The sequence below is a fragment of the Ochlerotatus camptorhynchus genome, unplaced genomic scaffold, assembly GCF_037179485.1.
Source record: "Ochlerotatus camptorhynchus isolate MF236.1 unplaced genomic scaffold, CSIRO-AGI_Acam_v1.1 ptg000244l, whole genome shotgun sequence".
Classification (NCBI taxonomy): Eukaryota; Metazoa; Arthropoda; class Insecta; order Diptera; family Culicidae; genus Ochlerotatus; species Ochlerotatus camptorhynchus.
The window spans coordinates 1,308,461-1,336,315 of record NW_027040734.1 but is presented as its reverse complement, the minus strand read 5'-3'; the positions used below and the strand labels follow the sequence as shown (position 1 = coordinate 1,336,315).

General features: G+C 39.3%; 1 protein-coding gene across 3 annotated transcripts in view; it reads left to right on the top strand.

Moving 5' to 3' along the window:
• LOC135704619 (protein dead ringer-like) overlaps window positions 1-27,855 on the top strand; it is a 421,444-nt gene that overhangs the window by 17,891 nt on the left and 375,698 nt on the right. For 2 of the 3 annotated variants that reach the window (XM_065226085.1, XM_065226084.1), the window contains exon 1: window positions 2,126-2,718. The exons of the other annotated variant lie outside the window; for it this stretch is intronic. In XM_065226085.1, coding sequence (XP_065082157.1) covers window positions 2,599-2,718 — 120 coding nt within the window. In that variant the 5' untranslated portion in view covers window positions 2,126-2,598. Of the gene's footprint in view, window positions 1-2,125; window positions 2,719-27,855 lie in introns of those variants that run through there. 3 annotated transcript variants of the gene reach the window in all.

The following is a 27,855-nucleotide window of genomic DNA, read 5'->3' as shown; positions in this document are numbered from 1 at the left end:
GGCATTTAACGCTTTTGTAGTTAGCAGTTTGCTAGCTGTCAACCTAAAACAAATATTATTCGTATAAGACTAATCTTATTTTTTTCTATTACATATTATATTCTGTTTTGCCATAACCTTCAGTTTGAATTATTTAGAACAGGTTATTTATCACAATAGTGGGTAAAATTTTACTCAACTGTGAGTTGTTATTGAATGCCTTGTTGATATTGATCTGTGAACTGCTAAGCGCTCATCCGTCGCAGATCCAGACATAGTTTCAAGTAAAGAGCCTGAATTTATAAAGAGACGCCATGTCAAAATTGGAACAATCTATTGTCTGTCAAAGTCATAGGAAAAGTCATTCCAATCGAGCAGAAGACCTGTCAAGTGGATAATATGTCGACTCTTTATAAATTCAGGCTCTTTAGTTTCAAGATCCTGTAGCTCAATTTTCTCAAAGAAAAAAAATACCAAAATCATCCTTCAAAGCTGGAATTGACATTTTTTTTTTTGAGATCTCGGACATGGGAAACAATATTGGAGTCAAATTAATATTAGAAAATAGTAATAGTTCCGGATTCCAGACAAAGAAATGTTGATCAAATCCAAACTTTGACCTAACGATTCATTCGGAGTAGAGATCAATTTTTCTTGAAAGCGATCGATTTTGTGAAATTCACCGAATCACCCCTCAAAAGCCCTCAATCCATATTCCTGTAGAGCACTGTTTAACATTTTTTTTTATTAGGAATGAATCGGCGTCCACTTTTCAGCCAAGTTAAAGCTCTGCCACATTTGACAATCACAAACAAATATCAGTCAAATCGAGTCAAATCCTGAATAAGTTGATCATCAGCTAACGTCTCCAAAGCACACAATTGCCTCCTCGGGTCTAGCCTGCTTGGTGGCATACTCTTTGAACTGATGGACGTCGTGTGTCCGAATGTTTGGCGACGTAAGCACATGGGGGAGGGGAGAAGCGACACCTCCTACATGAGTATAGTTGCAGCCAACGCGGATAAGCTAGGCACCGTGGCAGATGGAGGCACGGGTCGGGTGGGGAAGGCCAGCATTGAGGGAGGACACAAGCCTGAACGCTAAAAGTTAATTGTTTGGCCGGGAGAAACGCGCGATGGCCACGTCATTATAATGAAGTATAATGGCCAGAAACAATCGGTTATACCTACAATTATACGGAAGGTAGGTTAGGTGGGCAGGCAGGTAGGTACTCTCCACAAGACCTGCGTTGCGCGTTGGGCCTCCGAGCCTCCGATAATGGCAATTAATGTTTGTGCTTCTATAGCTTGGCTGTTTTTTTTTGTTTTGTTTCTGCCTGCGAATGTGTGTGCGTGTAGATAATGTGGTTTAAATTGAAATAGATTGTGCCTTAGCTGGAAATTGAATCGGGTGCAGAGGTTGCGATTAGAGGTGGCATTGTTCGGTTTGGTTCGCGTTATAGCTGCTATTAAGCAATTGAGGTTTTGATTGCTGCAATTGGAATAAGGGATTTGTAAAGAAGAGAACTCCAAGGTACTTGTGAGTAGAATTGCAAGAGAAGAATGAGAATCCAAAGGGAATTCTGATAAAAATTCAATGAACAGGATGATTCCAAAAGAATTCTGATAAGTATTCCAAAGGAAATCTATGAAGTATTACAAAAGGATTTCTAAAGAAAATTTCAAGAAATTTTCTAACACAGTTTCAAGCCTATTGCTGTAATCATTTTAAGAGAAGTCAAAGAATAGCTCCTAGAGAATTCTGAAGAGCATTTCAAGGAATTTTCAGCACTGCTCATAGTGAACTTTATAGGGAATTACAAAGATAATTCCATGGGAGAAAATTTTTAAACCCAAAGAATTTCCGGACCTGGAATCGAAATGCCTCCGGCTTGGTAATACCATGCCTTAACCGAGTAGGCCCTCCCTACGATCAATAAAATGCGGAATTTCGTTTCCAAAACTCTTCCATTCCCACACCGTGCTACCACCACCACTACTTGCTTGCACTCTGATTGTTTTCTCCACTCACCACCATGCCCATCTTACGGGTAGTGCAATTTTAATGGGCTAGGACCACAGAGCCAAGCGAAATCCATCAGCTCTTGTTCGCTTATCAAACCACGAGAGGCACTCACCGGCAGGCAGCAGCAGCAGCAACGGGTCGAGCGCGGTCACTATTCAATGCCTACCAAGTTGTTTATCGCAGGAAAAATAAAAAACTATTAGCCAAAGCGTCATCGCTGTGTGGTCTCTGTTCGATATAGGTAATAACTACCTACTTACTTGCTGCAATGGTTGATGTGAGCGCTAGACAAAACAAAGTCTAAATTGGAAAACTGCAAACACAAAAAAAAAGGTCGAGTGTGCGGTAAACAAGCCTCCCCGGAATCAATTAATAGTTTCATTTTAGCAGCATGAAATTCGACTGATGTGTGATTAGTGTGGTGAAGTGGCGGATAAACAATAGCAATAACGTAACGGAACGGGAAATTGAGTTGGCCTCCGATAATTATTGTTTGCGTCGATTATTCGCAGTTTGGTGCTTTGATCCAAACGATTAGTGCCAAGCGATTAGTGTGTGCGGTAATTTTCTGGTGTTTTTAAAATTCTGTGACAAATGCGATCGAAAAATCCTCTCCCCCTGCCGGCTTACGATGCCGATGCCGATGCCGATGGGGAGATGGAACTCCGCGATGATCCTGAACGAACAGATCGAGTTGGAAATGACTCAACGCTGGTAAGTTCTCACTCTTTGCGCTAGATTTGGTCCCCGGCTCGTTGGGAAAACAAAACAGGTTCCCCGTTTTTGTTTATATTTACACAACCACTCGAAATTCTTCTCCGCACTGTGGTCGTTCATCGTCGCATTGTGCAGTTTGGACCTAACCTCACTTTTTAAGAAAAGAAAAAAAAAACGGACGAATCCTGCCGTGGGATCCCAATATTGAAGTTGGTTCGGTTCGTTATCCCAACCAGTTTTCTCTATACCAATAATGGGGCAATGGCATCTCACTTTTGTCGTAAACGTGTGTTGTTGTTGTTGTTTGTGCCGAACGAAAGGGAAACTGTGAACCGGTGCGGTGTAAGCATTTTTTTACGTTCTTAGTGCTGCTGGTAAAACACCACCCATTCACAATTTTTTTTCTGCCGGTGATTGTCTTCGGGAGGGATATCTACTCTTGAAGGAACAGTAAGTGCGAGGCGCCCCGGTCTCTGTCTGGTGAGTGGGAGAGAGGGTGCCGAAGTGTGCCACGAAAATAAGATAATAATGCACACCGTTTAGTTCGTCGTATGCCTGTGTCTGCCGGTGGTGGTGTAAGAGTAATTAGGAAAGTGGTTGGTAGTTTTTTTGGGCAGAGGCCGATCAGGGCGATACTACTGAAAGGTGGTTGCTGACTGGAGCAGATGTTTTCTGGTGCACCGGCTGCGATTATTTTTCTGGGCCGGATGTTCTGACACCGCACCGGACGCGTGTTGTTTGTGGTAAAGATCCGTCGATGTTTTCGATCAAGGACCTCAACCAGTTACCCAAGACAGAACTTTCACAGTACGATACTTTTTTGGTGTGACGTATTGATGGAAAATAACTTATTTAATTGATCTTCTTGTTCGCATTTCAAGCTTATTGTTTATCGCATATTAGCTCATCGGGTACTCTCAACTTAGTGCTCTTAGAGCAAAATGCACTTCCATAGTTATAAATTGAAACCTTTCGATGCCTGTAGCATTTTTGCATTAGTATAATTACGTGGGCAATTAAAATCATACTCTATTCCCAGGGAAGTCGAGAAATTTTCTAATCCGAAAAATTCGTAGAATGGACCGAGAAACCAACGCAGCCATGATCTTGCTTTGTAGCTGCGCCTTTATCGACTGAGCAAAGGGAGGCCCCAATTTTGATACCTTTGAAATAATGTTTACACTCAACCGGTAAATGTAAGATTCTTTTACAGATTTGCATTAAAAGTATACAGAATTTGTGTTTCACCGCATGAATAGGTTTTGTAATGTGGTCTTCGGAAGCTTTTTTTAAAATAATTTTGCAGTTTTAATGTTAGCTAAATTTCAAACAAAGTTTGATTGCCCAAATGCACTGCACATATACAGTGACCTGCCCAAAAAAAGATCCACCCTTAATACATGTAAACATTTAACATGTTAACAAAACTTATTTCTTTTCAAGAGAGTCTGTGATTTTGATTTATATTCCGTAAAATTTAAACCAGGGGTTAATTTCGCCTTCATAGTATTCATGATTTTTAGTGCAGAACTTCCATTATCCACGGCCCATACAAATTTTAAAAATAGACAATTGTCTACGCGTGTGGGGAGGGGGCAATAATCCCAAAAAACTGCCCGGCATCCAAACAATTAGAATTTGAAATCTTCATGTGTTTTGAGAATTCATCCAGTTTTATCCTCTTTTTTTAACTAGTTCGTTTATTAACTAGGCTCACTCGTGTGCGACACTTTGTTGAGTCAACAATCCTTAACTTTTTAATTAACAATTTTAACATTTTAAACAGCAGTAAATCTAGGTTAGTATTGGGTAGCACTTACTCGTGGCGGGCTCGAGGTAAATGGGTAACAATTTCGATTGGAAGGAGCTAGGTAGGAAACTGGTTTCTGAAGCCTCCTTCAGCTACTATAGACTGTTCCAGAAAGTATAAGCACACTTTCAAAATAATAAAAAAGTCATGTTTTTTTTTTAAGTTTTAATAATTTTATTTGACAAATCATATTTGTATTTGTATTTCAAATGATATTTTACTCTCGTTTAATCTACATATTTAATCATAGCCAAGACTCCTAACTTTTCCTCGAACATGACCCATTAACTTCTGCACAGTGGTACTTCCCACCATTTTGACCACTTTTGGCCAATCTTTTTTGAATTTTTGGATGTCGTCCGCTGGTTTTATTAATTTTCGAAGCTTTGCTTACTTACTTAAGGGTCCTGTGCACCACCAGCGGTGCAAAGGGCCATCGTGAAAGACTTCCATCCTGGGCGGCTGCTCGCTTTTGCCTTGACCTGGGCCCTGGTCAGATTTCTATCGACTTGCTTAATTTCCTTATTGAGGCTCCGCCGCCATGAGCCCCTGGGTCTGCCTCTGCTGCGATATCCTGCTGGATTCCAATCCAGCGCTTGCTTGCAGATTTCGTTTCCGCCCCGTCGAAGTGTGTGGCCGACCCACCTCCACTTTCGCTCTCGAATTTCTGTTGCTATCGGCTTCTGATGACATCGACGATGGAGCTCGGGATTCGAGATCCAGTTGTGAGGCCACCAGGCACGAATTATATACCGCAGGCATCGGTTGATGAAGACCTGCAGCTTTTGAGTGTTCTCCGCTGATACACACCACGTCTCGCTGGCGTATAACAACACAGACTTCACGTTCGAGTTGAAAATTCGGATTTTGGTGCGTTGACTTATCTGGTTGGATCTCCATACGTTTCGTAAACTCGCAAAGGCAGCCCTAGCCTTCTTGATTCGGGCACCTATGTCGCTCTTGGTCCCGCCGTCCGACGCTATTTGGCTGCCAAGATATTGGAAACTTTCGACCTTCTCCACTGCTTGCCCCGCTACCGTAAAGTTGGAAGGGTTGCCCGTGTTGATATCCAACGATTTGGTCTTGTTGACGTTGATGGTGAGACCCGCCGCAGAGGAGCGTTCGGCTAGGTCATTGAGCTTACTCTGCATATCAGAGCGCCGTTGTGCTAGTAGAGCAACATCATCAGCCAAATCGAAGTCGTTGAGATGCTCCATGGTGATAGGCTGCCAAAGCAGCCCACGGTTCGGTACACGGTCAATTGCACCTACCATGACCTCGTCGATTACGATGAGAAACAGTAGCGGTGATAGTATGCATCCTTGTCTCACACCAGCGACTACCCGGATAGGGTCGGACAAGGCTCCGTTATGCAGAACTCTGCACGTGAAAGCCTCATAATGCGCTTCGATGAGGTTGACGATTTTATCCGGGACTCCCTTGCGTCTCAGGGCGCCCCACAGATTCTCGTGATTGAGACGGTCGAAAGCTTTTTCGTAGTCAATGAATCCCAAATAAAGGGACTCTTGGAATTCATTGACCTGCTCCAGGATGATGCGGAGCGTGACAATATGGTCCACACAAGATCTTCCGGCACGGAATCCTGCCTGCTGCCGTCGGAGAGTCGCGTCGATCTTCTCCTGTATCCGATTCAGGATAACTTTGCACAGAACTTTGAGAACAATACACAGTAACATGATGCCTCGCCAATTGTCGCACACAGTCAGATCCCCCTTCTTTGGGACCTTCACTAAGATGCCCTGCATCCAGTCGGCCGGAAAAGTCGCGGTGTCCCAGATATTACAGAATAGTTGATGCAACATTTGTGCGGATAGCATGGGGTCAGCTTTGAGCATCTCTGCTGATATGCGATCGACCCCTGGAGCCTTGTTGGATTTCATGCTTCGGATAGCTGCTTCAATCTCCTGCAGTAATGGGGCCTCGGAATTGACGCGAGTGATGCGCCGCACCCTAGGCGGATCATGCCGAGATGTTGATGGCTGGTTGGCCGTCGAAACTTGAAGAAGTTGTTCGAAGTGCTCAAACCAGCGTTTCAGCTGGTCAGTGGGGTCGGTAAGCAATTGTCCAGTCGTGTCCTTCACTGGCATCCTCGGGTTCATCCTTGCTCCACTCAGGCGTCGTGATATATCGTAGAGGAGGCGTATATCGCCAGTGTTTGCGGCTTTCTCCCTTTCGTCGGCCAGGGAGTTCACCCACGCTCGCTTGTCCCGTCTGCAAGAGCGCTTGACTTCCTTCTCTAGAGCCGAGTACCGTTGACGGGCTTCGTTCTTGGCTCCTCTGGTTCTCGCCCACTCTATCGCGGCTTTTGCTTCTCTACGCTCCTCAATCTTCCGCCAGGTTTCATCTGTGATCCACTCTTTCCTCTGGGTGCGCAGCTCACCCAAGTTGTTCTCGTTTGTTTCTATAAAGGCATTCTTGATGGCCGTCCATTGTTCTTCTACGCTGCCACTGCCAAGAATTCTATTAAGGATCCGAAAACGTCAGAAGCGTCAGGAAATCATGAATATGTATATATCAGAAAATAAGCCGGATTATTAAACAAATTAAGAGAACTTCAGGTAAGCATAGATAAGTTCTGGGAAAATTAGTGAGCATTTATAATGGTTATAATACTTAAGGAAAATTGTCGAAACTTCATGGCAAATCAATTCATTTCAGTAAAGTTGCGGGTTATTAAAAAAATACTAATAAGTTCAGGGCAGTCTAGAGAACTTTAAAGAAATTCAGTAATCGTTTAGGCGGTTTTAATAACACCAAGTCTAGACTATTGAAGCAGTTTTAAAGCAGTGTCGATAATTAAAGGGAAGTTTCATGAACTTCAGAAACATCTTGAGAACTTCAGTGAAAATCATAGAACTGTATTAATTATTTCGTTCTAATTCCATAAACATTGCGGGGGCACAAAAGTTCCAGAAATTTAGAAAAACTTCGAAAACTTCACAGAAGGACAGTGGTCTTCAGAAATATTTCGAGAACTTCATAGGAATGTATGGAGCTTAAGGGGAGATCCGTGAACTTCAGGATTTTTTATGAACATTAGCAAAATGCGGAAGCATTTGAAAGAAGTTTAGTAAGCTCCAAAAATTGGAGGAATTTCAGAGGGAGGTCAGTTTCATTAGTTTCAGAAAATTTGTGGGAACTTTAAAGCAGTTCCCAGATTTTCAGATAACTTCAAAGACGTTAAAAAGTTAATTGAGGTCTTCGGATGAGTTCAGAAGTTCACTGAAGCTTAAACAGTTTTAGGACGGTTCAATTAAATTCAGCGCAGCACAACAAGCTTCATGAGAACTGCAAAAAATTTGGAGAAGTTTTAAGAGTTTCAGAAAAGAACAGAGAACCTCAGAGCAGTTTCTTTAACATTAGAGAAGTCACATAAGTTTTAAAGATGTTTAGAGAATTTCACCGAATTGTTAAACCTTTAGAGGAGATCCATTATCGTTAGAAAAATTGAGGAAACTTTGGGAAGTCCTATAAAGTTCAGAAAAGTTTAAGAATTTGATGAGAAGTATTGTGAGCATCAGGCTAGTTTCTCAAACTTCAAAAGGACTTCAAGGCAGTTTCATTAACTTCTGGGAAAATTAGGAAACTTTCTAGTAGTTCTAATAACCACAGAAAAGTCCATTCCTTATTCAACGGAAATTTCCATTGCATTATTTTTCAAAATTTCATCTTCGTTTCAGATTTCGATTATAATCTCACTCCTTCCCTTGGAATTCTACTCACATTGAAAGTCTCATAAGAGTTCATTGGTATTTCTCCTTACAAATGCCTTTGATTTCTTCTTATAATTTGATTGGCAAACTCTCCTGAATTTGTTTCCTGGAGCTATTCTCAGATTTAATTGTAATCCTCCTTTTAGTTAAAAAAAAAATCATTTTAGTAAAAAAAAAAATCAATAATTTATGCTCCGGATTCGTTTTCTCCCACAAACTGTATGAAATTGTCCTCAGAATGCCCTTGGAATTTTCCTCTGAAGTTCACAGGAGTTGTGCTCTTCAGAAATTCATAAAGGGTTTTCATTGAAATTTACCTTTAATTCAATTCAGGGTTTCTTGAAATTCTACTCAAAACTTTCAGGCTTCACATGAAATCTAGAATTCCTCAGAACTACCATAAAAGTAGATTGCATTTGATGTTTTTCTGAATGATTTTTTTTCCAGAACTCCATTGGAATGACGTCCTTAAAAATAGTCATGAAATTCTATGAGCCTTTTAAACTTTGCATGAACTTTGACTCCAGATACTTGAAAATTTCCTGAAGTATTAAAGCTACTAATACAGGGTGTTAGGGATTTTCAGGGAATTCAATTATTGACCTGGAAAATCAGGAAAATATTTCGTAGTCCTGTCCCATGTCCCATTACTTAAAACTATGATTGATCTCACTAGTTTCGTGCAACTAAATAGCTCAATAATTAATGTAGATAGTTGCTCAAATGGCTGAATCGACACCCTGTAAAAGTGATACACAGTGGCATAACTATCCTACCCACCATGCATGAGCTCCAGAGACGAAGTGAGAGTTTGCTTCGCCCTTGGCGAATCATCCTTTCCTAATTGTTTGCTCTGAGCCTGAGGATGTTTAATTTACGCTCCAAAATCTTGAAAATTGTTTTGGAGTTTTTTTTTCTTCTATCTTCATAATTTCGTTGGAACTCTTCGCAGGTTTTCTTTAAGTTTTTTTCAAGAATTCCAATTGATTCATGCATAAATTTGCTTGCAGCTCCTGTCATGATTTTACAAAAATTATCATGGGAATCTAATATAAAATATTGTTGTGATTTAGGATTTCTTCCCAGGAAACTCATGGAATTCTCTCTACAACTCTCTTTTTATGCTTTCGTTCTTGTAATTATACGTTTGAATTTTTCTAAATAATTTCCTTTAAAATTCTTAAGGAATATTCCTCAGAATTACTTAACAAATCTTTTTAAAATATCCCTCAAATTCTTCTTACAATTACCATAGAATTATGCTCAGTACTATCTTGGAGTTCTTCTCAAAATTCTCCTGTAAACTCCCTAGGAACTCTCCTGAGCAATCTTCATGGTATCCTCCTCTGAATCCTCTTCCCAGGGACTCAAATAATTTGTCCTCGAAATTTTTCTTTGTCAAGCTAGTTTCCAAGGTGAAGATACACTCCGCAGGATATTAATTTTATCCTTTGTCAAATTGTGCCCCTTTGTAAAGATATGTTCTGCAACCTTGGATTTAAATTCATAATGAAGTCCTTTATCCATCTCTTTGTTAGCCTTTTTTACCTCTGCGATGTGTTCCTTAAACCTTGTTTCCAAAGTCCTTTTCGTCTGACCAATGTAGATTTTATTGCAATCTGGACAAGGGATTTTGTAGACTCCGGCGTTCCCTAAGACATTTATTGAATCTTTTGTTGATCCTAACAGTGAGACTTCAGCTGATTTATCCTGCTGCTGAATACTAAATCTAGGCCAAAACTTCTAAACTTCGAAATCAATGGTTTGGTAATGTTTTTGTCGAAATTCACCGCTACCCGGTTTAAACCCTCAGTCACTGGTGTAAGATTTGTCGAAGTACGCCTAAAATGATCCCTTGTTCTTTTATCGATTACTGCTTGAATTGTTTTTTTTTTCTTGATACCCATTAAGTCTAGCGATTTCAAAAATGTGAGCTATTTCCTTTGATTTGCCTGTATCGCTAAGAGGTGTGATGAAAAGCGGCCATTTTGTGTTGATGGGAATGGTTTGAAGTGCTTGGTATTACTCTCTTTGTATTTGTTGGTTTCCTATAGATTTCGAAATTGAACGAAGACGTTTCCCTGATGATGAAAAGATCTAAAAAGGGGAGTTTGCCGTCCTACTCTTCTTCGTGAGTAAATTTGATGTCCTTGTGAACGTTGCTTATCCCAAGTAACATTGCAAGTTTTATCGAGGTTTTAAAGCATTCTACAAGTCCAAATCATGGTCTACAGAACCCTCATGAAACCAAAATTGTTACTTGGGATGGCCTCCAAAGTTTTTGATAAATCTTCCCTTTTGACAATGCTAAAAATGTCATCCACGTACCTATACCAACACTTGGGCAACAAATTCCTATCCTTCAGAGTATTTTCAAGGTTAGCCAAACAATTCACATAAAAATGGAGAAAGCGGATTGCCCATCGAAGCACCTTTGGTTTGTGAAAATGAAATAATTTTCCTCCATACAAAGACGAGTAAGCTTGAGATATGATCGAACTTTGTTTTTCCAAGTAGAATCCTCGCGTTGCTTCAGAAGCCAGTCCTCTGAAAGGCTGATGGCTTCCTTTACTGGTACACTCGGAAAAAGTGCTGTGGCATCAAATGAAACCATGACTTCATCTTCCCGAATCTCTCCTGATACCTGAAGTTGATTTGCAAATTCCTGTGTGCTGTTAACTGAGCGAGTGGCACATTTTGAAATTCTTTTACTAGCCATTTGGCAAACTTATGAGTGGGGGATCCTTCAGCCGAGATAATCTCCCTCATTTCGTTTCCTGGTTTGTGAATCATTGATAGACCTTTGATCCTAGGTAGAATAGGGTTTGAAACTTTCAATTGATTCGTAGTGTTGCCAATGGTGAATATTTTCAACACTGCTTCTAAGGGTGAGAAAATATCCATGCCAAGGACATCTTCTCATATCATGGAGTAATTCGAGCAAATTTTAAGCGATTAGGCAGCCTTGTTTGCAGTTTATTTCAACCATCGCTATTGTTTATGAATTGAACTGATTACCTGGTTCTTACCACGATTAAGTTGTGAATTTAGAAAAATGCGGTGCCTTTCCGTTTTTGGCAATACGTGATTTCTGTCTTTTCTACATTCAATAAAATGTATCGAACGCATTATTCCATTTGAGATTGTACTGGACCACTCTTCATGGGTTAGGGTAGAGCAGAGATGCCAGATTTACAGACATGTCTGTGAATTTACAGACTTTAATTTTTTTCGCAGACATTTTTTTCGTTACAGACATTTACAGACTTTTTAGTTTTTTTCACAGATATTTACAGACTTTTGTAATCAAGAAAAAAATTTAAAATTTATTGTGTACTCGATTGTGTTACACTGTTTTACATCTTTGATCAAATTACACGTGCGATGTATTTTGCAACACGCATTAGAAATTCGCGCTTTTTCAATTCCACCACATGAATGAGCTGTCACTGTTATATATAGACACTGTCACTTAAAAAATTAATGAAATCGTGGGGGACTAAAGTCCAAGATTTAATTAAAAATTACTCTAAAGTTTGATTTATTGATTTATGATCGGAGAAATCCATTTTATCGGACTCATCCGATATAATCGTGCTTAAATCTCTAAAAACAAATAATATTGATTTTTATCGGTCATATCTCTTATATAGGGTCACACATCCGTTTGTTTATAAGAAAGGAACGTCGTCAACCAACAATTCAAAAAGGCGGATCAGCTTTTGTAATCAAATCTTGTAATGATCTTTTCTCGCCAATCGAAGCTCACCTTGCCAAATCAACAACACCGGGGAACGGTTAGGGAAATTTCTCACCTAATCGATGGTGGAATTGATTTGCGTTGGCGTGCTTCAGTTTGCAAGATAAGATCATTATATGTTTGCTGATCCAGTTTTTAGTATTGTTGGTTGATAAATCTGTTCGAAAATCGTATGTTCAAAAATCATTTATGGTGATTTCTTGAAGAGTCCACAAATTGCCTGATGATGGCTGAAATATGCCCTATCACTTCAAGTGTTCTAGAGAACAAATTTCGGACACAGTTGTGATATCACTCATGAAGTTGGAACTCCCTGTCTGCTGCATCAAATGTCAAGTTCCAGTTGCATTGTTGTATGTTTTGTGGCAGCTGTGCTCTTGAAATTTTGAGGTGATAGTATAGCGCATTACACACATTATAGGAAGTACGGAAACGCATATGTCACGAATGGGAATTCTCCGATATCTTCAAGGTCATTACTGATTTCCATCACTACCTCAACTGACTTCCCCAATCTCAGGCATCCGGTGCAGATCAGCATCGATGGCACCTATCGTTTGGTCTTGCGTTTAGTCACGTTTGGCCATCAATTCATGCCAAATCGCCGGGCAAATATCGTTGCTTCCAGAGTTTGAACATGCAACAATCACAAAAGCAGGCGCTGTTATTATTTTGCAAAATGTAATGAATATGTTGCGTTTCAGCAACCCTGATACTGATCCAAATTTTCTGAGCCTCATAATTTTTTTTCGAATATGACGGATTTCACGCCAACTCATCCAGTGGTTGGCAGCACCCTCTCAGAACCTTATGGAACTTTGTGGGTGTGGAGACTTAGCAATTTTAAGCAACTTTGCGTACTTATTTTTTTCAAAATTTATCTCGCCTAACATTTGATAAGGGTCAAAGTTTTTTGTCGATTTTTTTTTCAAATCGATATAGCTTAAAAATGACAAGCCCTACAAAAAAGTGATGTATGGCGAACTTTTAGCAAATAATCTGAAATTTTATAAAAAAATTTAAATAAAATAAAAAATCGGTTTCTACACTCTAAAAAAATATATTTAAAAATTAAAAGTCATTTTCCCAAAAATGGTACCCCTCAGATTTGCTTGATATTTTTTCTCATGAAAGGCAATATAATTACCTAACTTTTGTTCATACATCGCAAAGTGGGCGCTTTTAAGGAAAAAAAGTTGTTCTAACAACAACTTTTTCATGTTAATTTTTTTTAGCGTGTTTCACTCAAAGTCGAATAGTAATACGCGCACAACCTTATTAAAATTCGATTAAACTTTATGGGTATACTTTTCGATAATCTGGGCGAAATCTAGCCTAACATTTGAAAAGGGTACAGAGAAGTTACCTGCAAATCGTCCAATAAGAGTTCAGAACAAAACGTTCTAATGAGGAACAGCCATCTCAGCATGGTTTGCACTTTCCTGTGATGGATTGTATTATAATATATGCATACACTCTATCCAACTTCTATAAAACCACCCTCAAATTGTTCCAAATCAACAGGTAAACTAAGTAAAAATCACTTAGTATGTTTTATTCATGAAAAGATTTCAATTCATGTATTTGTGATTAATTTAATTAGAAAAATAATCATTCATTTATTTTTATGTATTAGGTGTGTCCATTAGTAAGCAATATGCATATATGTTTATACCTCATCTCTCAAGTGAATACATATAATAGCGCAGGTAACTTAACGATTATTTAAGGCATGCCTAAAATAATCGTTAAGTTACCTGCTATATAGCAGTTATATAACAACGCAGGTAGTCACATGAGAGATATAAGGTATAAACTTAAAGCACCGCAGTCTGTTTCTACCGACATAATCTAATATTTAAGTTTGGTGATATCACAACAATGCTCATAGTTGCTGTAGTGCATAGTTGTTGAAAGTGTAGTGCTGCATAGTTGTTGAAACGAAAAAGTGTTTATATATACAACAATGGAAAAATCTGCTGAATTGATTATTAAAAGGGTGCAATGTAGTGCCAACATAAACAATCCCAATTGCAGCCGCAATAATTTACGTAATTTATCATCAAGTCTCATAGAGAAAATACATTCGTGGGGCTTTGATCATCAATTGGATGTAACAATGCGTATTTGTGAATCGTGTCGTGGAATTTTAGTGCACAATAGGACACCTCTCCCGAAAAAGAGGCGATCGGATGGAAAAGAATCAAGCCATGCTCGGAAGTTTGAAGAGCCGCAACCATCAACAAGTCATCAGCAATCAGAACATCAGGAATTTGATGATACACTAGGTAAATAATAATAACTTTAACTGTTTCAACTGTGTGGTTTAAGGATTGTACATCGAAGATACAACTTCATTTTCAACATTTTTTTAGAGCACGAGCTGGATGAACCGCTTATCGTACAAATTTGATCGATTGGTAGGCCAACCTCGGTGAACAATCTATCAAATTTTCACGACTGTACGATATGCGGTTTATGCAGCTCGTGCTCCACAAACATGGGGAAAATTCAGATGCGGCTTCGATGTACCGTAAACGGGGATGTCTTTGATAATGGAGGTAACTTTGATAATGCAGCTAATCCAAAAAGTTATGACTTAATGCGGCTCATTACAAAAATAAAAAGAATTTTGCCAGTTTGTGCAACTTCAAGTCCAAGTATGGATTGGAAGCAGAATGGCACTTCTTCGCAACGTCTCATGGGAAAGGCCCATGTGACGCAATTGGAGGAACTCTCAAACGAATGGCAAAGAGAGCAAGTCTTGCTCGAGATTATGGAAACACAATCACAACTCCACAAGAACTGTATGACTGGGCAGTTAAACAAACAGATACAAGCATAACAAAATTGAACTTCTGCTTCATATCAAATGATCAATACACAAAGATGTCCGATGAACTCAAGGAGCTGTTCAGTCATGTAAAAACTATACCTGGTACACAAAAATTTCATTGTTTTGTACCTATTTCTCAAAACATAATTTCTACTAAGCGATTTTCACATTCAACGGAAACTCCGAAAAATTTCACTCTGTTTCCGATAGACTAATAATCAATGAAAAACTCAAATTATGTATGGAGAATTATAGGAAAATAAATTATGCACTAAACAAAAACACTAGAGTTTTCATTTATTAAAACACCATTCGAAATGCAGGAAAATCCTCTGTATTAGGCCCTTTCAAATGTTAGGCTAGATTTTTGTTTTAAGCACGCCCAGATTATCAAAAGGTCAAAATCTTTATGCTCATTAAGTTTCAACGGATTTTAATAAGGTTGTGCGCGTATTACTATTCGACTTTGAGTGAAACACGCTAAAAAAAAATTAACATGAAAAAGTTGTTGTTCGAACAACTTTTTTTCCTTAAAAGCGCCCACTTTGCGATGTATCAAGAAAAGTTAGGTAATTATATTGCCTTTCATGAGAAAAAATATCAAGCAAATCTGAGGGGTACCATTTTTGGGAAAATGGCTTTTAATTTTTAAATATATTTTTTTAGAGTGTAGAAACCAATTTTTTAATTTATTTAAATTTTTTTAAAAAATTTCAGATTATTTGCTAAAAGTTCGCCATACATCACTATTTTGTAGGGCTTGTCATTTTTAAGCTATATCGATTTGAAAAAAAAATCGACAAAAAACTTTGACCCTTATCAAATGTTAGGCGAGATAAATTTTGAAAAAAATAAGTACTCAAAGTTGCTTAAAATTGCTAAGTCTCCACACCCACAAAGTTTCATAAGGTTCTGAGAGGGTGCTGCCAACTCCGAAGACGAGTTGGCGTGAAATCCGTCATATGGCAAAAATCGACGAAAGTTTTACTCATTTTAGAAGTATATAAAATAAATATAAAGAATAAATCACAATATTCATTAGAATTTCACATAACTTTCATGTGATATCATAATTGGGAATTGTACCACAAAATCACATGAACATTTTTTGTCAAATGAAATTTAAGTGATTTATCATAAATAATTCATGTGATCACATGAATGTTATGTGAAATTCAGCTAGATATCATTGGTTTTGTTAATGGAAACATATAATGTGCATTCCCAATGGAAACTACATGAACACTTTTTTCCGTGTACTAATTTCATATGTACATCGAGATGTTGATCAAATTAGAAAACAAATTCCTGTAAAATCTCGTAAAGTTTTACTCAGTTAACTACGTTTTCAAGAATATGAGTGAACTAATCTCAACTTTGAGTTGACCTCATTTGTCGTGTAATCGTAATTTATCTTTTTATAAATTGCTTTTAACGTATACGGCGTAAATGGATGCATTCCCAATTACAATTAGATTCAATTCGTTAAAAGCAGGTCATTTTTGCTCCAACATGACTTTTACTGACATTTCAAATTTCGCATTATACATTATACAGTTTACAGACATTTCTGAAATTCACAGACATTTTTCGCAGACTTCTGAAAAAAAATCTGGCATCTCTGGAGTAGAGGTCCACGTGATATTTCATGAAAAAAGTTCAGAAAGCACTACCCTACTACACTACACTGTAAAGGCTGGTCTGCAGCTAAAATTGTTTGTTGAGTAGCACATATCTGAGGAAAGTAATAGCTGATGAGGTCGTGTTGAAAAAACCATGTAGACACTGCATATGGATTTTTTTTTTAGAAAATTACTGGAAAATCAGGGATTATCAGGGAATTTGGTTTTATTCATTGAGTCGACACCCTGCTCTCGTACTGCACCCTTCGGGGGTGCCACTATCGCCGCCCGCACACTATGGTCCCCGGTAGTTACCATTGGTTACACCTTGCGTGCCATGCGCTCCTTTGTGGGAAAACACAGACTACTTTGTGGCACACATCGATCCAAATAAACACGCACAACCGCTCACTGCGCTCTACGCGCCGCCGTTCATTTTATTCAATTTTAAGAAACCATTGCGCTATGAGACCGTTTTTCTTGGAAAGGTTCAAATTAGAGCTGGGTCTCTTTCCGAAGTTCTGTGCCGTTTCCGAACCGTGTGAAAATGTGGCAAAAATGGCGAACTCGTCGGTCACATGACATGTCTTAATTTCGTAACCCCCTCCCCCCCAACCCTTCCGAGCCCAACCTGTCTCGCTCAGCTGGCTGTCCCATGTGCATGTGGTTGTGAATGATAACGACATTTTGAATATGTAACACTCCGTCAACACCAGGTGCACCGAATAATTACACACACACGGTTCTCAGGTTGCAATTATATTGCCGGGCACTCCTTTCGCCGGGCTTTTCTCGAAGATCTCCAAGCTCCTCCGTCTGCTGAGCCAAGATCAATTTTTTACTCACTTACTTACCCTACTAGTAGCGTAGATTGGTGTAATTACAGGTTGTTGCAGCAGGCGCAGAGGTAGGTGCGCGCCTCAATGAGTCAGGTTGCTGCGCGGTTGACAGCCTACTGTGCGATATAAAAATAGCTCTTTATACCTGGCTGACGGTGGCAAACGGTAGCTCATGTAGGATAAATTGCACACCGTTGATCTAAGCAGCTCGGTGACGATCGGCATGGCGACGACGACGACGACGACGACGACGACGATGATGATTACAGTTATTGGAGCGAATTAGAGGTGATCATCGGGTTTAGACAGAGCGCAGTTAGTGTCGTGCCGGAGATTTAATGCCGCGCGATTATGGTGACGTGAGAAAATGAAATCTTCGAGCCATGAGCCGTGGTGGAATGGGCACTGATTACGGTGACAAGAATTTTATTTTCGCCATGGCGAAAAGTTATTTTCCCTTGGGAGAAAAGCTGCTGCTGGCTGAAGAAAAAGAAGCTATCAAATTCCTAAAGATCTAATTAAAACTCGATGGGCGTGGCTTAGCTCGGAGCTTCGCTGCTCCCATTCCATTGCTGCACAATTTATGAATGGTGATTGGTAGCACTCGTGCGCGATTCGTTGAGCACAATCGTATAATTACGTGCATTTTTTTCCCCTACCGGCTGTGATATCTGTGGAGCTCTTTATTACGACCTTATTTGCTACCATTCGTGGAGATTTTTTTTTATTATAAGTAGAGCGCTTACTGGTTACTGCAATGACGTTCGTTCGCCGCAGCCAAAGGCGAGCTGCTTGATTATTAAGGTGACAACATCAATAATAATTTGTCTCTTGCTTTGCACACTTAGGTGAAGCAATTTCGACTCAAGTCGTAATATCAATTGCCCAAGTCCCGGAATTCGTTTTTTTTAATCTTTCATTAACGACATGGTTCAGTGAAGCTCCCACACTCTCCGTGTCTAGGGGTAACAAGCTCATGATATCGATGCCGTGCAGATCTGGACATTTAACTCGATGCTAGTTTCTTTGTTGCAAACACTCAATAGAGCAGTTCCACGCCAAATGACATATCGGAAAAACTCGACCTTCTCCGATATGCATGAAACTTGCCACTGCAATATTGATAATCAAGATCCAAAATGGCCGCATTTTTGCATTACACATAATTATGCAAAGTTTAAGGCAAATCGGAGAAGGTTCAGTCTTAAATTTTAATTTTCTATCCTGTTTGACCTGGAACTGATCAGTAGCATTTTTAGCTACGAAAAAAATTAGCAATCAATTAATACAAGAAAAGGCTTCCGTGAATCACGTCATGCTCGTATCAACCCTAACCGAGGTGCACCCTAACGCTTTTTTGGTGTGAGTTCAGCACTCGCTCGATGGCAGCCATACTACTTAAATACAGCAGCAAATTGCGCACACCAGCAGTGTGTCTGCTGATAATATAATTCCGCCACCGTTTTTTTTTCGTGTTTTTTTTTTATTCCTACTTAATTTATATTAATTGCAGGGTAATTGGTTTGAATTAATTACCGCACACCCAACCAGCAGCTCGCTACACATTCAGCGGTGGGTTGGCCGTTGTTCGTTCGTACATTGCATTCAGCAGTGTCGAAAGACGCCTTCCTTTTTTCTTTTTGCTAAACTATATACCTGTACCATTATTCAATTGGTAGGTTTTAAAATGCGCGACCGGCAGTAAATAGGGTTCATTTGCGTGTTTATATATCAAGTGTATCATAATTTTATGTAGGTATGGGTCGCCAGTCGATTGTTGCGAATCTTTAGCCTGGGGTTACAGGTTCGAATTCAGACCGACCGATGATAATGATATGCCGATAGCTATGAATGTGGTGTTCAAGAGAGCAAACACTTGAACTCAATAATGATAATAACTTGGCATCATGTGAGCCAAGTGCGGAAAAGTGACTATGCATGACTTGGGGGCTAATTGGTTTGGATAAAATAAAATTGATTGCTTCCTTTTCTCCTTCGATTGACAGTCGCAGTGTGTTGATCGATGGCAATTTTAGTTGATTATCGGCCGGCCACCGTGGATGTATTACTTCTCTAGAACTGAAGATGAATTGTGGCATATTTTAATAATAACTTAATCACTGTGATTTTAGTCCTTCCCGCTGGACGTGGAGGTTGACGTTACTAAAACGAAGGATTATGGGTCTTATAAATAATACTGTGCTTTCCCGATTTTATCAACTCCTGATTTTGTCTACCCCCGATTTTGTCAGCCTGCAGATTTCACTGAATCAAGCTGAACATTGCATTAGGTCCTAAGTAACATTGATTGATTCTCATCGTTGACTTTCTCTTTCTTTAATAACTTGAGCACATAACCATTGCTTGTTGTGTTTGTCGTAATAGATGCTAGAGAGAAGCCTCTTTTGTCGATCTGTTTGCTGAAAATACCAATGTCTTTACATGGCCGTGGGGATACAAAGATAAAGTCGACGAAGAGAATCTGTCAATGTTACTTAGGACCTAATGCAATGTTAAGCAGTTTTTAACCCGTAAAAGCCCGGGACAAACTTTTTATTTTCAAAAATTTGCCATGGCCGATTAAATTGATTTTTTTACATCATTCCGGTGAGTGGTTCTTACATCTGTTGAGTGGTACTCCTCCCCATGCCTCTACCTCTCTTTGTTATATATTCAAGAATGTGTTGGCACGCATTGCGACAACATACTATTTTTTTCGTGGCATTCCCAGAAATCATAGAGAACTATATGCGTATCATGCAATCGGTTCCGGATGTTCAGGATTATGGAACCATATGGTCAACTTTATTATCTACCATAACCATATCAAGCGACATATCAAACCACATCTACTCGCCGAAATATGACCAATGCAAGGGGGCCAGATAACCGGAAATACCGGGAAATATCCAGGAATTTGAAAAGTAACCGGGAAAACCGGGGAAAAATCCGGGAATTTGATAAGAGAACCGGGAAAAATAAATTTAGGAATAAATTTTCACACCAGAATTTAAGAATAAACCATTAAAACAGAGTGATTTTTTACCTAACGCCTTATTGTTTTTAAAATTTAATCACTCAGCAATATTTCAAATTGATTTTTGCGATTCAATTTCAGATGTAAAGTGCATGGGCCTTAAAACAAAATTTTGAAGATGCTGGACTTAAAAAACAAATATTTGTAAAAATTGAAGCTGAACTATTCTTTTCCCGGGTTCTAATTTTATTCAAAATTCTCATGATATGAATTTCAGAATGAACTTGGAATTCTGCTCTGAATTATTATAGAATTCTTCTCAAATTAAGCAGAAAACACTCTGCGTAATAATTACCGTTGAATTCTTTTCAGAATTTCCTTGAAACCCCTTATAAGAAATTGTTGGGAATCCGTCTTAGAATTCCCTTAAACCTATTCGGAGACTTTGATTTCATTGAAATCCTTTTCAAAATTTTCTTTTAACTCTATTCAAAACAGCTTAAATCTTTCGAAATTTGGAATTATTTAGAAACTCCTTGAAGTATTTCAAAGAATTCCTTTCTAATTATTAGCAATTTTTTTGCAATTAATTTTGTTGGAGTTCTTTGATGAATCTTTCACACTAGGGTTGCAATTATCGCCAGAACACTCTTAGAACTCTATGTCTTGTTGAATTCTCATCATAATTCTCTTGGGATTCTTCAAAAATTACCTAATAATTTAATTTATAACTTGTAATCTTCTCCACAGAAGTCCCTCCAAATTCTTCTAACGATTTCTAAGGACTTCATGTCAGAATAATTCTGAAAATCTGCTCAGAACTTCTCCTTCGAGAACCATGTGGGAATCCTTCTCAATAGTTGTTTGAAATCAGCACTTTGAATACTTTTAAATTTTTCTGAAAATTCCAGGGTTTGTGCGCAAGATTCTATCGATTGTTCTGTAATTTGTTATAACCTTTAAAATGCTTCCAAGTCTCAGAGCCTTGAGAATTTGAATTAATTTTATGAACCATGTTTAGTTTCACGTTGAGCGAGTTCAAACGTCATTGGTTTCACATATTTTATTTTCGTGTTTAACTTTGTACATCAGCGCGAGTACTGAAAGGTTAATGTTTATGTTTTTGTTGTTGTCTTTATTAGAGAGATTTTTAACCGTTGGCGAGTTCATCTCTAAATCTTATGTTAGTATAGACATTGGAGTGAATACACAATTTTATCCGATATCACTATCAATTCTCATTTGTATCAAGTTCATTTTTCTGAAACATTTTTTTTAATTAAATCTCTTATTCTTAACAATTCTGTTTTATAACCTATTCATTCAGATAGCATTTGGCCCAGTGACCTTAATCTCTGTCACTTAATAAATTCTAGGGCTTTTAAATCATAAGATGTATCGAGCATAAAAAGTGGTAGAATTCGATTTATCAAAGTATCTCGAAAGATCAATAAATTGTTTCGAATACATTAAGTGACTCATAGAGTTGATTTTTTCCTATAGCTTTAGAAAACACTTTCTGTAATTTGGCTTTTATTTTTCCCACAAATAATCGCTGAAAATTTGCAGTTTGCCACGATTTAAAAAATGCGTACAATTTCGTTTTTTGTTGAATATCAACAACCGGGAAATTTTTAAGATTTGAACCGGGAAAACCGGGAAAAACCGGGAATTTCAAAATGAAAAGTCACAGGCCACCTTACCAATGGCCCAACATTACAACCACGGAGCCATAAGGCCACCGTAGAACCGGTTCTGTATATTCCGAATTATGATTCCGTACAGTCATAATTGATATATCTCATAACCATATCAAGCGACATAGCGTCAAATTCGTTATCTATCATTGCCATATCAAATCACATCTACTCAACGAACTATGGCCACGTAAAAGCCGATTTAAGATGTACCGAATATATATATATATATATATATATACACAGAATTTCAGAAAAATACAGGGTGTTAAATAAGTTCGAATACACTTTAAAAATGTGTTTAAAAAAATGAAAATACAAGATATTCTTTCCTGAGTAAATTGTTTATTGATATATAAGCTGAGAGCACCCCCCCCCTCCGTTGTGCTGTATGACGAGCTTGAGACGTTTCTCAAAAAAATCGCACGCGGCACGTACCTGGTCCATCGGCATCTCGTCCCAGATCTTGGAAATGAGCTCCTTAAATTGGTTCATAGTGCTCACTTGATGTTCGGTCATTGTCCAGTACGACCATACATAAAAGTCCAGGGGATTAAGGTCCGGGGAGCTGGGAGGCCCCAAAGTCTTATCGGAAAAATCAGTCAAATTCTCCCGACACCACGCTTGGACGATATTCGTTGTGCGGTGCGCCGTCCTGTTGAAAAACGTAATGATCCCGAAGTGTCGGGGCCACAACCTTCTCCAGAACCTCGGTCTTATAGTACGCTCCGTTGATTTTCACGTTTTTCTCGATAAACACCAGTGGGAGCTTCCCACGCCTGGATACGCCCCCCCATCACAAACCATCACCAACGCGGTGCTCTGGAATCGCGGGATGTTTATTTGCGACGGGGGAATGCTGGCCAACGTCGGCGCCCACAGACGATCATTTTGGACATTATGCGGCTGTTGCAAGACAAAGAGTTTCTCATCAGAAAACACGAACTCCTGACCTGCGTGCCGCGAAAGTATCAGTTTGGTTCTGTCCAGCCTCTTCTTCGTTGTGGCCTCCGGTACGCCGTGAACCTTGCGTTTCTTGTACGGCTTGTATCCCTTGTCCTTCGTCATGATGGTGTGGGCAATCCCGATCGACACATCCAGGTCAGCGGTTAGAGCGGTTCATTTTTCGACGAACCCGCTCCCGGGCGGCCGCGTTCGGCGAGGACTCCAGCAGCCATCAAGGCTGCTGGAGTCCTCGCCGAACGCGGCCGCCCGGACCTCGCACGTCTTTGGTCGAGCCCGTTTTCTGCTACCGGGCTACGACGTCGCGATACTCCTTCATCGTGCGCGGTAAACAAACAACAAATGACAGCAAGTCGACATCATAATACACAGACTGCACATGGTGCGCACCTACCCAACGATAAAAAGTTGTATTCAAACTTATTGAACACCCTGTTAGTGAAGGTGAATCGAACATACAGAGGGGCGGAAACGAAAGCATATGCTGGAACTAGGCAAGAGGCAAGCAGAGGCAGCAGTCATGGTTTCAGTGGAGCTGAGAGAAGAGTCTCAACAAGAACATCAAGCTAGTCGATAGGAATTGGACCAGGACCCAGGTCAAAGTAAAAACAAGCAGCCACCCAGGATGGAAGTTGGCGAATCGACAAGATAGGTTGATGCATATCCGCATTCCATATAAAATGTAATATATTTGTATGTAAGATTGCTTATGTCCCCCTGCGGGTGGGGCTTAAGGGGGAAAATACAAGTAAAATTTTTTTTTATCGATTTTTTATATTTTACTTTTAAAAAAAAAATTAAAAATGCTACGAGCACGAGGAAGGAGTAATCTATGGCCCCGGTATCGCCGATTAACCGTAAGTTCCAGAAACCATGTTTGAACACAACCCAAAAACTTTAAACGCGTTTTCTCGAAACAGTGTTTTCCAAATTGGCGGGAAAAATAACTCAAAAAGTTCTCATCCAAATGACTTGAAACCTGGCGTATCTTAAAGGAAATAGATTTTACTCTATGTGAACCACTGATATCATGAAAAAATTAACAATAAATAATTTTCAGGTCTGCCTGCCTTTTTTTTTGGTTTGGTTTTTAGTATTTGTTGCATAATTTCGTTTCTTGCTGAATATTACCATCTGGAAAATTTTCGAGATTTTTATCGAAAACCGGGAGAAAGCCGGGAATTTCTATATGAAAATTCACTGTCCACCCTGCTTTAACACATTTTAGGTCATTCGTGACTTGTGCGGGGATGAGATTTGAACTCATTACTTAGCGTTAGATGTATGGATGCTTACCCGTCCGTCTCCATATCTTCTTCTTCTTTTAAGCTTTTTGTTATTAATTGAAGACATTTTTTTTATAATTACTTTATTTGTACAGGCTTAATCGAATAAACTTTACAGAGCCGAGTTATCCTTTCCGTTATACATTGTTACTGTCTTATATTTAAAGTTAAAGGAACTGGACCGAGTACTCGTGGTTGTCTCGAGGTTAGTGAAGATTTACAATTTTTTGGATGGGAAAAGGGAAGAAGGAGGTTTGAAATGTGGTTTACGATACAAATATTTAATTAATCCTAAAGCATGAAATTATTTCTATTTATCTTGAAAACAAACATTGAAAAAAAAACCCACACGTACAAAATACAAACTAAACACAAGGTTAATCAAACTTACCATCTAAGGTTAATATTCTTAAAGTAAACATATATGAGTTTCATAAACTCCAGATCGCGTCTAGCCAAAATATCCCGAACTGGAACATTAGGTTGTCTACCTCGAGCCCGAACAAGGTAACCTTGTCCACATTCACAGAGATTGCTGTCACCCAACCCCACACGGAACAAGTGAGCGTTTAGACAATAGTGATTGGACATGAGACGAGACATCACGCGTATGAAGTCTCGACCCAAGTCCAACCCTTTGAACCATGCAAACTTCGACACCTTAGGGATAATTGAATGTAGCCATCGTCCCAAGCTCCCTTCACTCCATTGATGTTGCCAGCTAACGAGTGACTGCTGACGATAAATAGAGAAAAATTCACTATAGGCGATTTGTCGATCATAAATGTCGCCTTCCATAGCGCCCACCTTCGCAAGTGAATTCGCCTTCTCATTGCCCAAAATTGAGCAATGCGAAGGGACCCACGCGAAGGTGATGATGAAAGAGCGCACGGATAAAGCACTAAGCAGCTCTCGTATTTTCAAGAGAAAATACGAGAAGTGCTCTACCGGCCTAATGGAACGGATAGCCTCGACAGAACTGAGACTATCCGTAAAAATAAAGTAGTGGTCTGGAAGAAGTGAAACAATAGTTTCCAAAGTGTAGTGAATTGCTGCCAGTTCAGCCACATATACAGAACAAGGAGCTTCAAGTTTTCGAGAGGCGCTATGAAATTCATTAAACACACCAAAACCAGCGGACTCCTCTATTAGAGATCCATCTATGAAAATCGCTCTTGCAGAATCAACATGGCCAAACTTTGCAGAGTATAATGACGGAGCAATCATAGGACGATGATGCTCTGGAATTCCGCGGATTTCCTGCGTCATAGATAAATCAAAATTCACTGAATTGCCGAAATCGGAGAAGACTACACGATTGGGAATATTTCTTGAAGGGCTGACATCCTGTGTTAAATATAGGTAGTACAAAGTCATAAAACATGTTTGAGGATTTAGCCCTAACGGAGCCGGTGGTGTAGTGGTAAGCGTGATTACCTCTCACCCCAGCAGGCCGGCGTTCAATCCCAGTCGGCGCCGCCGGGATGTTCTGAGGCATAACATCTCTGATCACGCCTCACGCTATGTCTGAAGGCAACATTCATGTACCTCAGATTTTTCTTCACAGGATGTTAGTATTGATTCTAACAATAAAATCTGTGATGGTTTTAAAATATTTCATCTTGGGTTTTTTGAGAACAAGTGTTTTGAAGTTTACAAAGCTGATTATGAAGGCGTATATGGACTATTGACCATACAACAGCATACAAATGCAGTCAAATAAGGTTCAAAAGTTGATTGCATTAATCCAAATGGCTTTAAAGAAGTTTTTTTTTGACTCCCAAGTAAGATCCATATTGATTTTGTCGACTTTGTGATAAATCAATTAATATTTGTTCGTAGCACAATATCTTGTTTAATTTCTCTTCCCTCATAATAGTAAAAAAGAAAGAAGCGAGCAGGACAGTCCGAGACAGCCACGTTATCATAGTAGGCGTTGATTTTCATCCTATTTCGAGTTTTTTTTATGGATATATCGTGTAGAAAATCTGGAAAAATTAAAAAAATCTCATGAAGAAAATACATAGCTCGCTTGTCGTGCTTCGAAAAGCGGCTTTGTAAAAAAAATGAAGCCACTTTAGTAGCGACGATCGTTGAAAGATTTTTACCGGAGTTAAATAAAGGAGATAGTAGGTATCCGAAAGTTTTGTGTCTTGTACTCAGCAGCTGGCGAAGGTGGCATTTACCACTAAATCATCCTGAGGGGCGGAAAATTTGCTTGGATTTTTTAAAATAAAAAGATATGTTTGACTCAACGGCGAGATCGGAAAATAAATTCTGGCAACCATGACGATATTTTTTAAAAATCGTTTAACCGATAATGCCGATAATACAGGAATGAAACTCACATGAGGTTAGTTACTCTTGCCCAGTGAGTTTAGGTAGCCCTCACCTTGAATTACTACAGAGTTGCTAGAGCATCATTGCAGTTCCCATATTTTGTCCATGGAAATTTTTCAGAAAGGTTCAGCGACCTTCTTGGAAATTCTGCGAACTATAGGGAACTGTGATGAATTTTAGGAAAGTACTGCAAACTTTAAATAATTTCCTCCAATAAAGCAGATAAATTCAACAACTTTCAGATAAGTTCATTGAACTTCAGGGAAGTTCTACAAACTTCAGGAATATTATTAAAACTTTAAAGATGTGCTTCGATCTTCAGAGAAGCTCTATAACCTTCAGGAAAATTCTGCCGACTTCAGGGACGTTTTGTGAGCTTCTGGGGAGTTCAATGTCGTTCTGGTAAGTTCTACGAACTTCAAGAGAATTCTGTGAACTATAGCAACATTATATGAATTTCAATGATGCTCTGCAAAAAGTTCTTTAAACGTGAAGAAATTTTGGCAAGCTTTATGATGGTATGTGGAAAATTTAATAACCATATTGCATGGATTTAGATGCATTTTCCTTGTCCGGGGGCCGCCATATTGGATTTTGGTCCACCATCTTGAACTCCAAAATGACGGTGGATGTCAATTTTACACTTCCCCTCATCGAGCCCCTTCCGTAGATACCCATATTGCATGGGTTTAGATGTATATTCCCTGTCCGGGGCCGCCATATTGGATTTTGGTCCGCCATCTTAAATTCTAAAATGGCGGTGGATGTCAATTTTCCACTTTCCCTCGTCGAGCCCGTTCCGTAGATACCCATATTGCATGTGTTTAGATGAATATTCCCTGTCCAGGGGCCGCCATATTGGATTTTGTTCGGTCATCTTGGATTTCAAAATGGCGGCGGATGTCAATTTTTCACTTACCCTCATCGAGCCCATTCCGTAGATACCCATATTGCATGGGTTTAGATGCATATTTCTTGTCCGGGCCGCCATATTGGATTTTGGTTCGCCACCTTGAATTTCAAAATGGCGGCGGATGTCATTTTTATACTTTCACGCATCGAGCCCATTCCGTAGATGGGCTTAGATGAATATTCCCTGTCCGGGGGCCGCCATATTGGATTTTGTACTGCCATCTTGCATTTCAAAATGGCGGCGGATGTCAATTTTTCACTTCCCCTCATCGAGCCCATTCCGTAGATACCCATATTGCATGGGTTTAGATGCATATTCCTTGTCCGGGCCGCCATATTGGATTTTGGTTCGCCATCT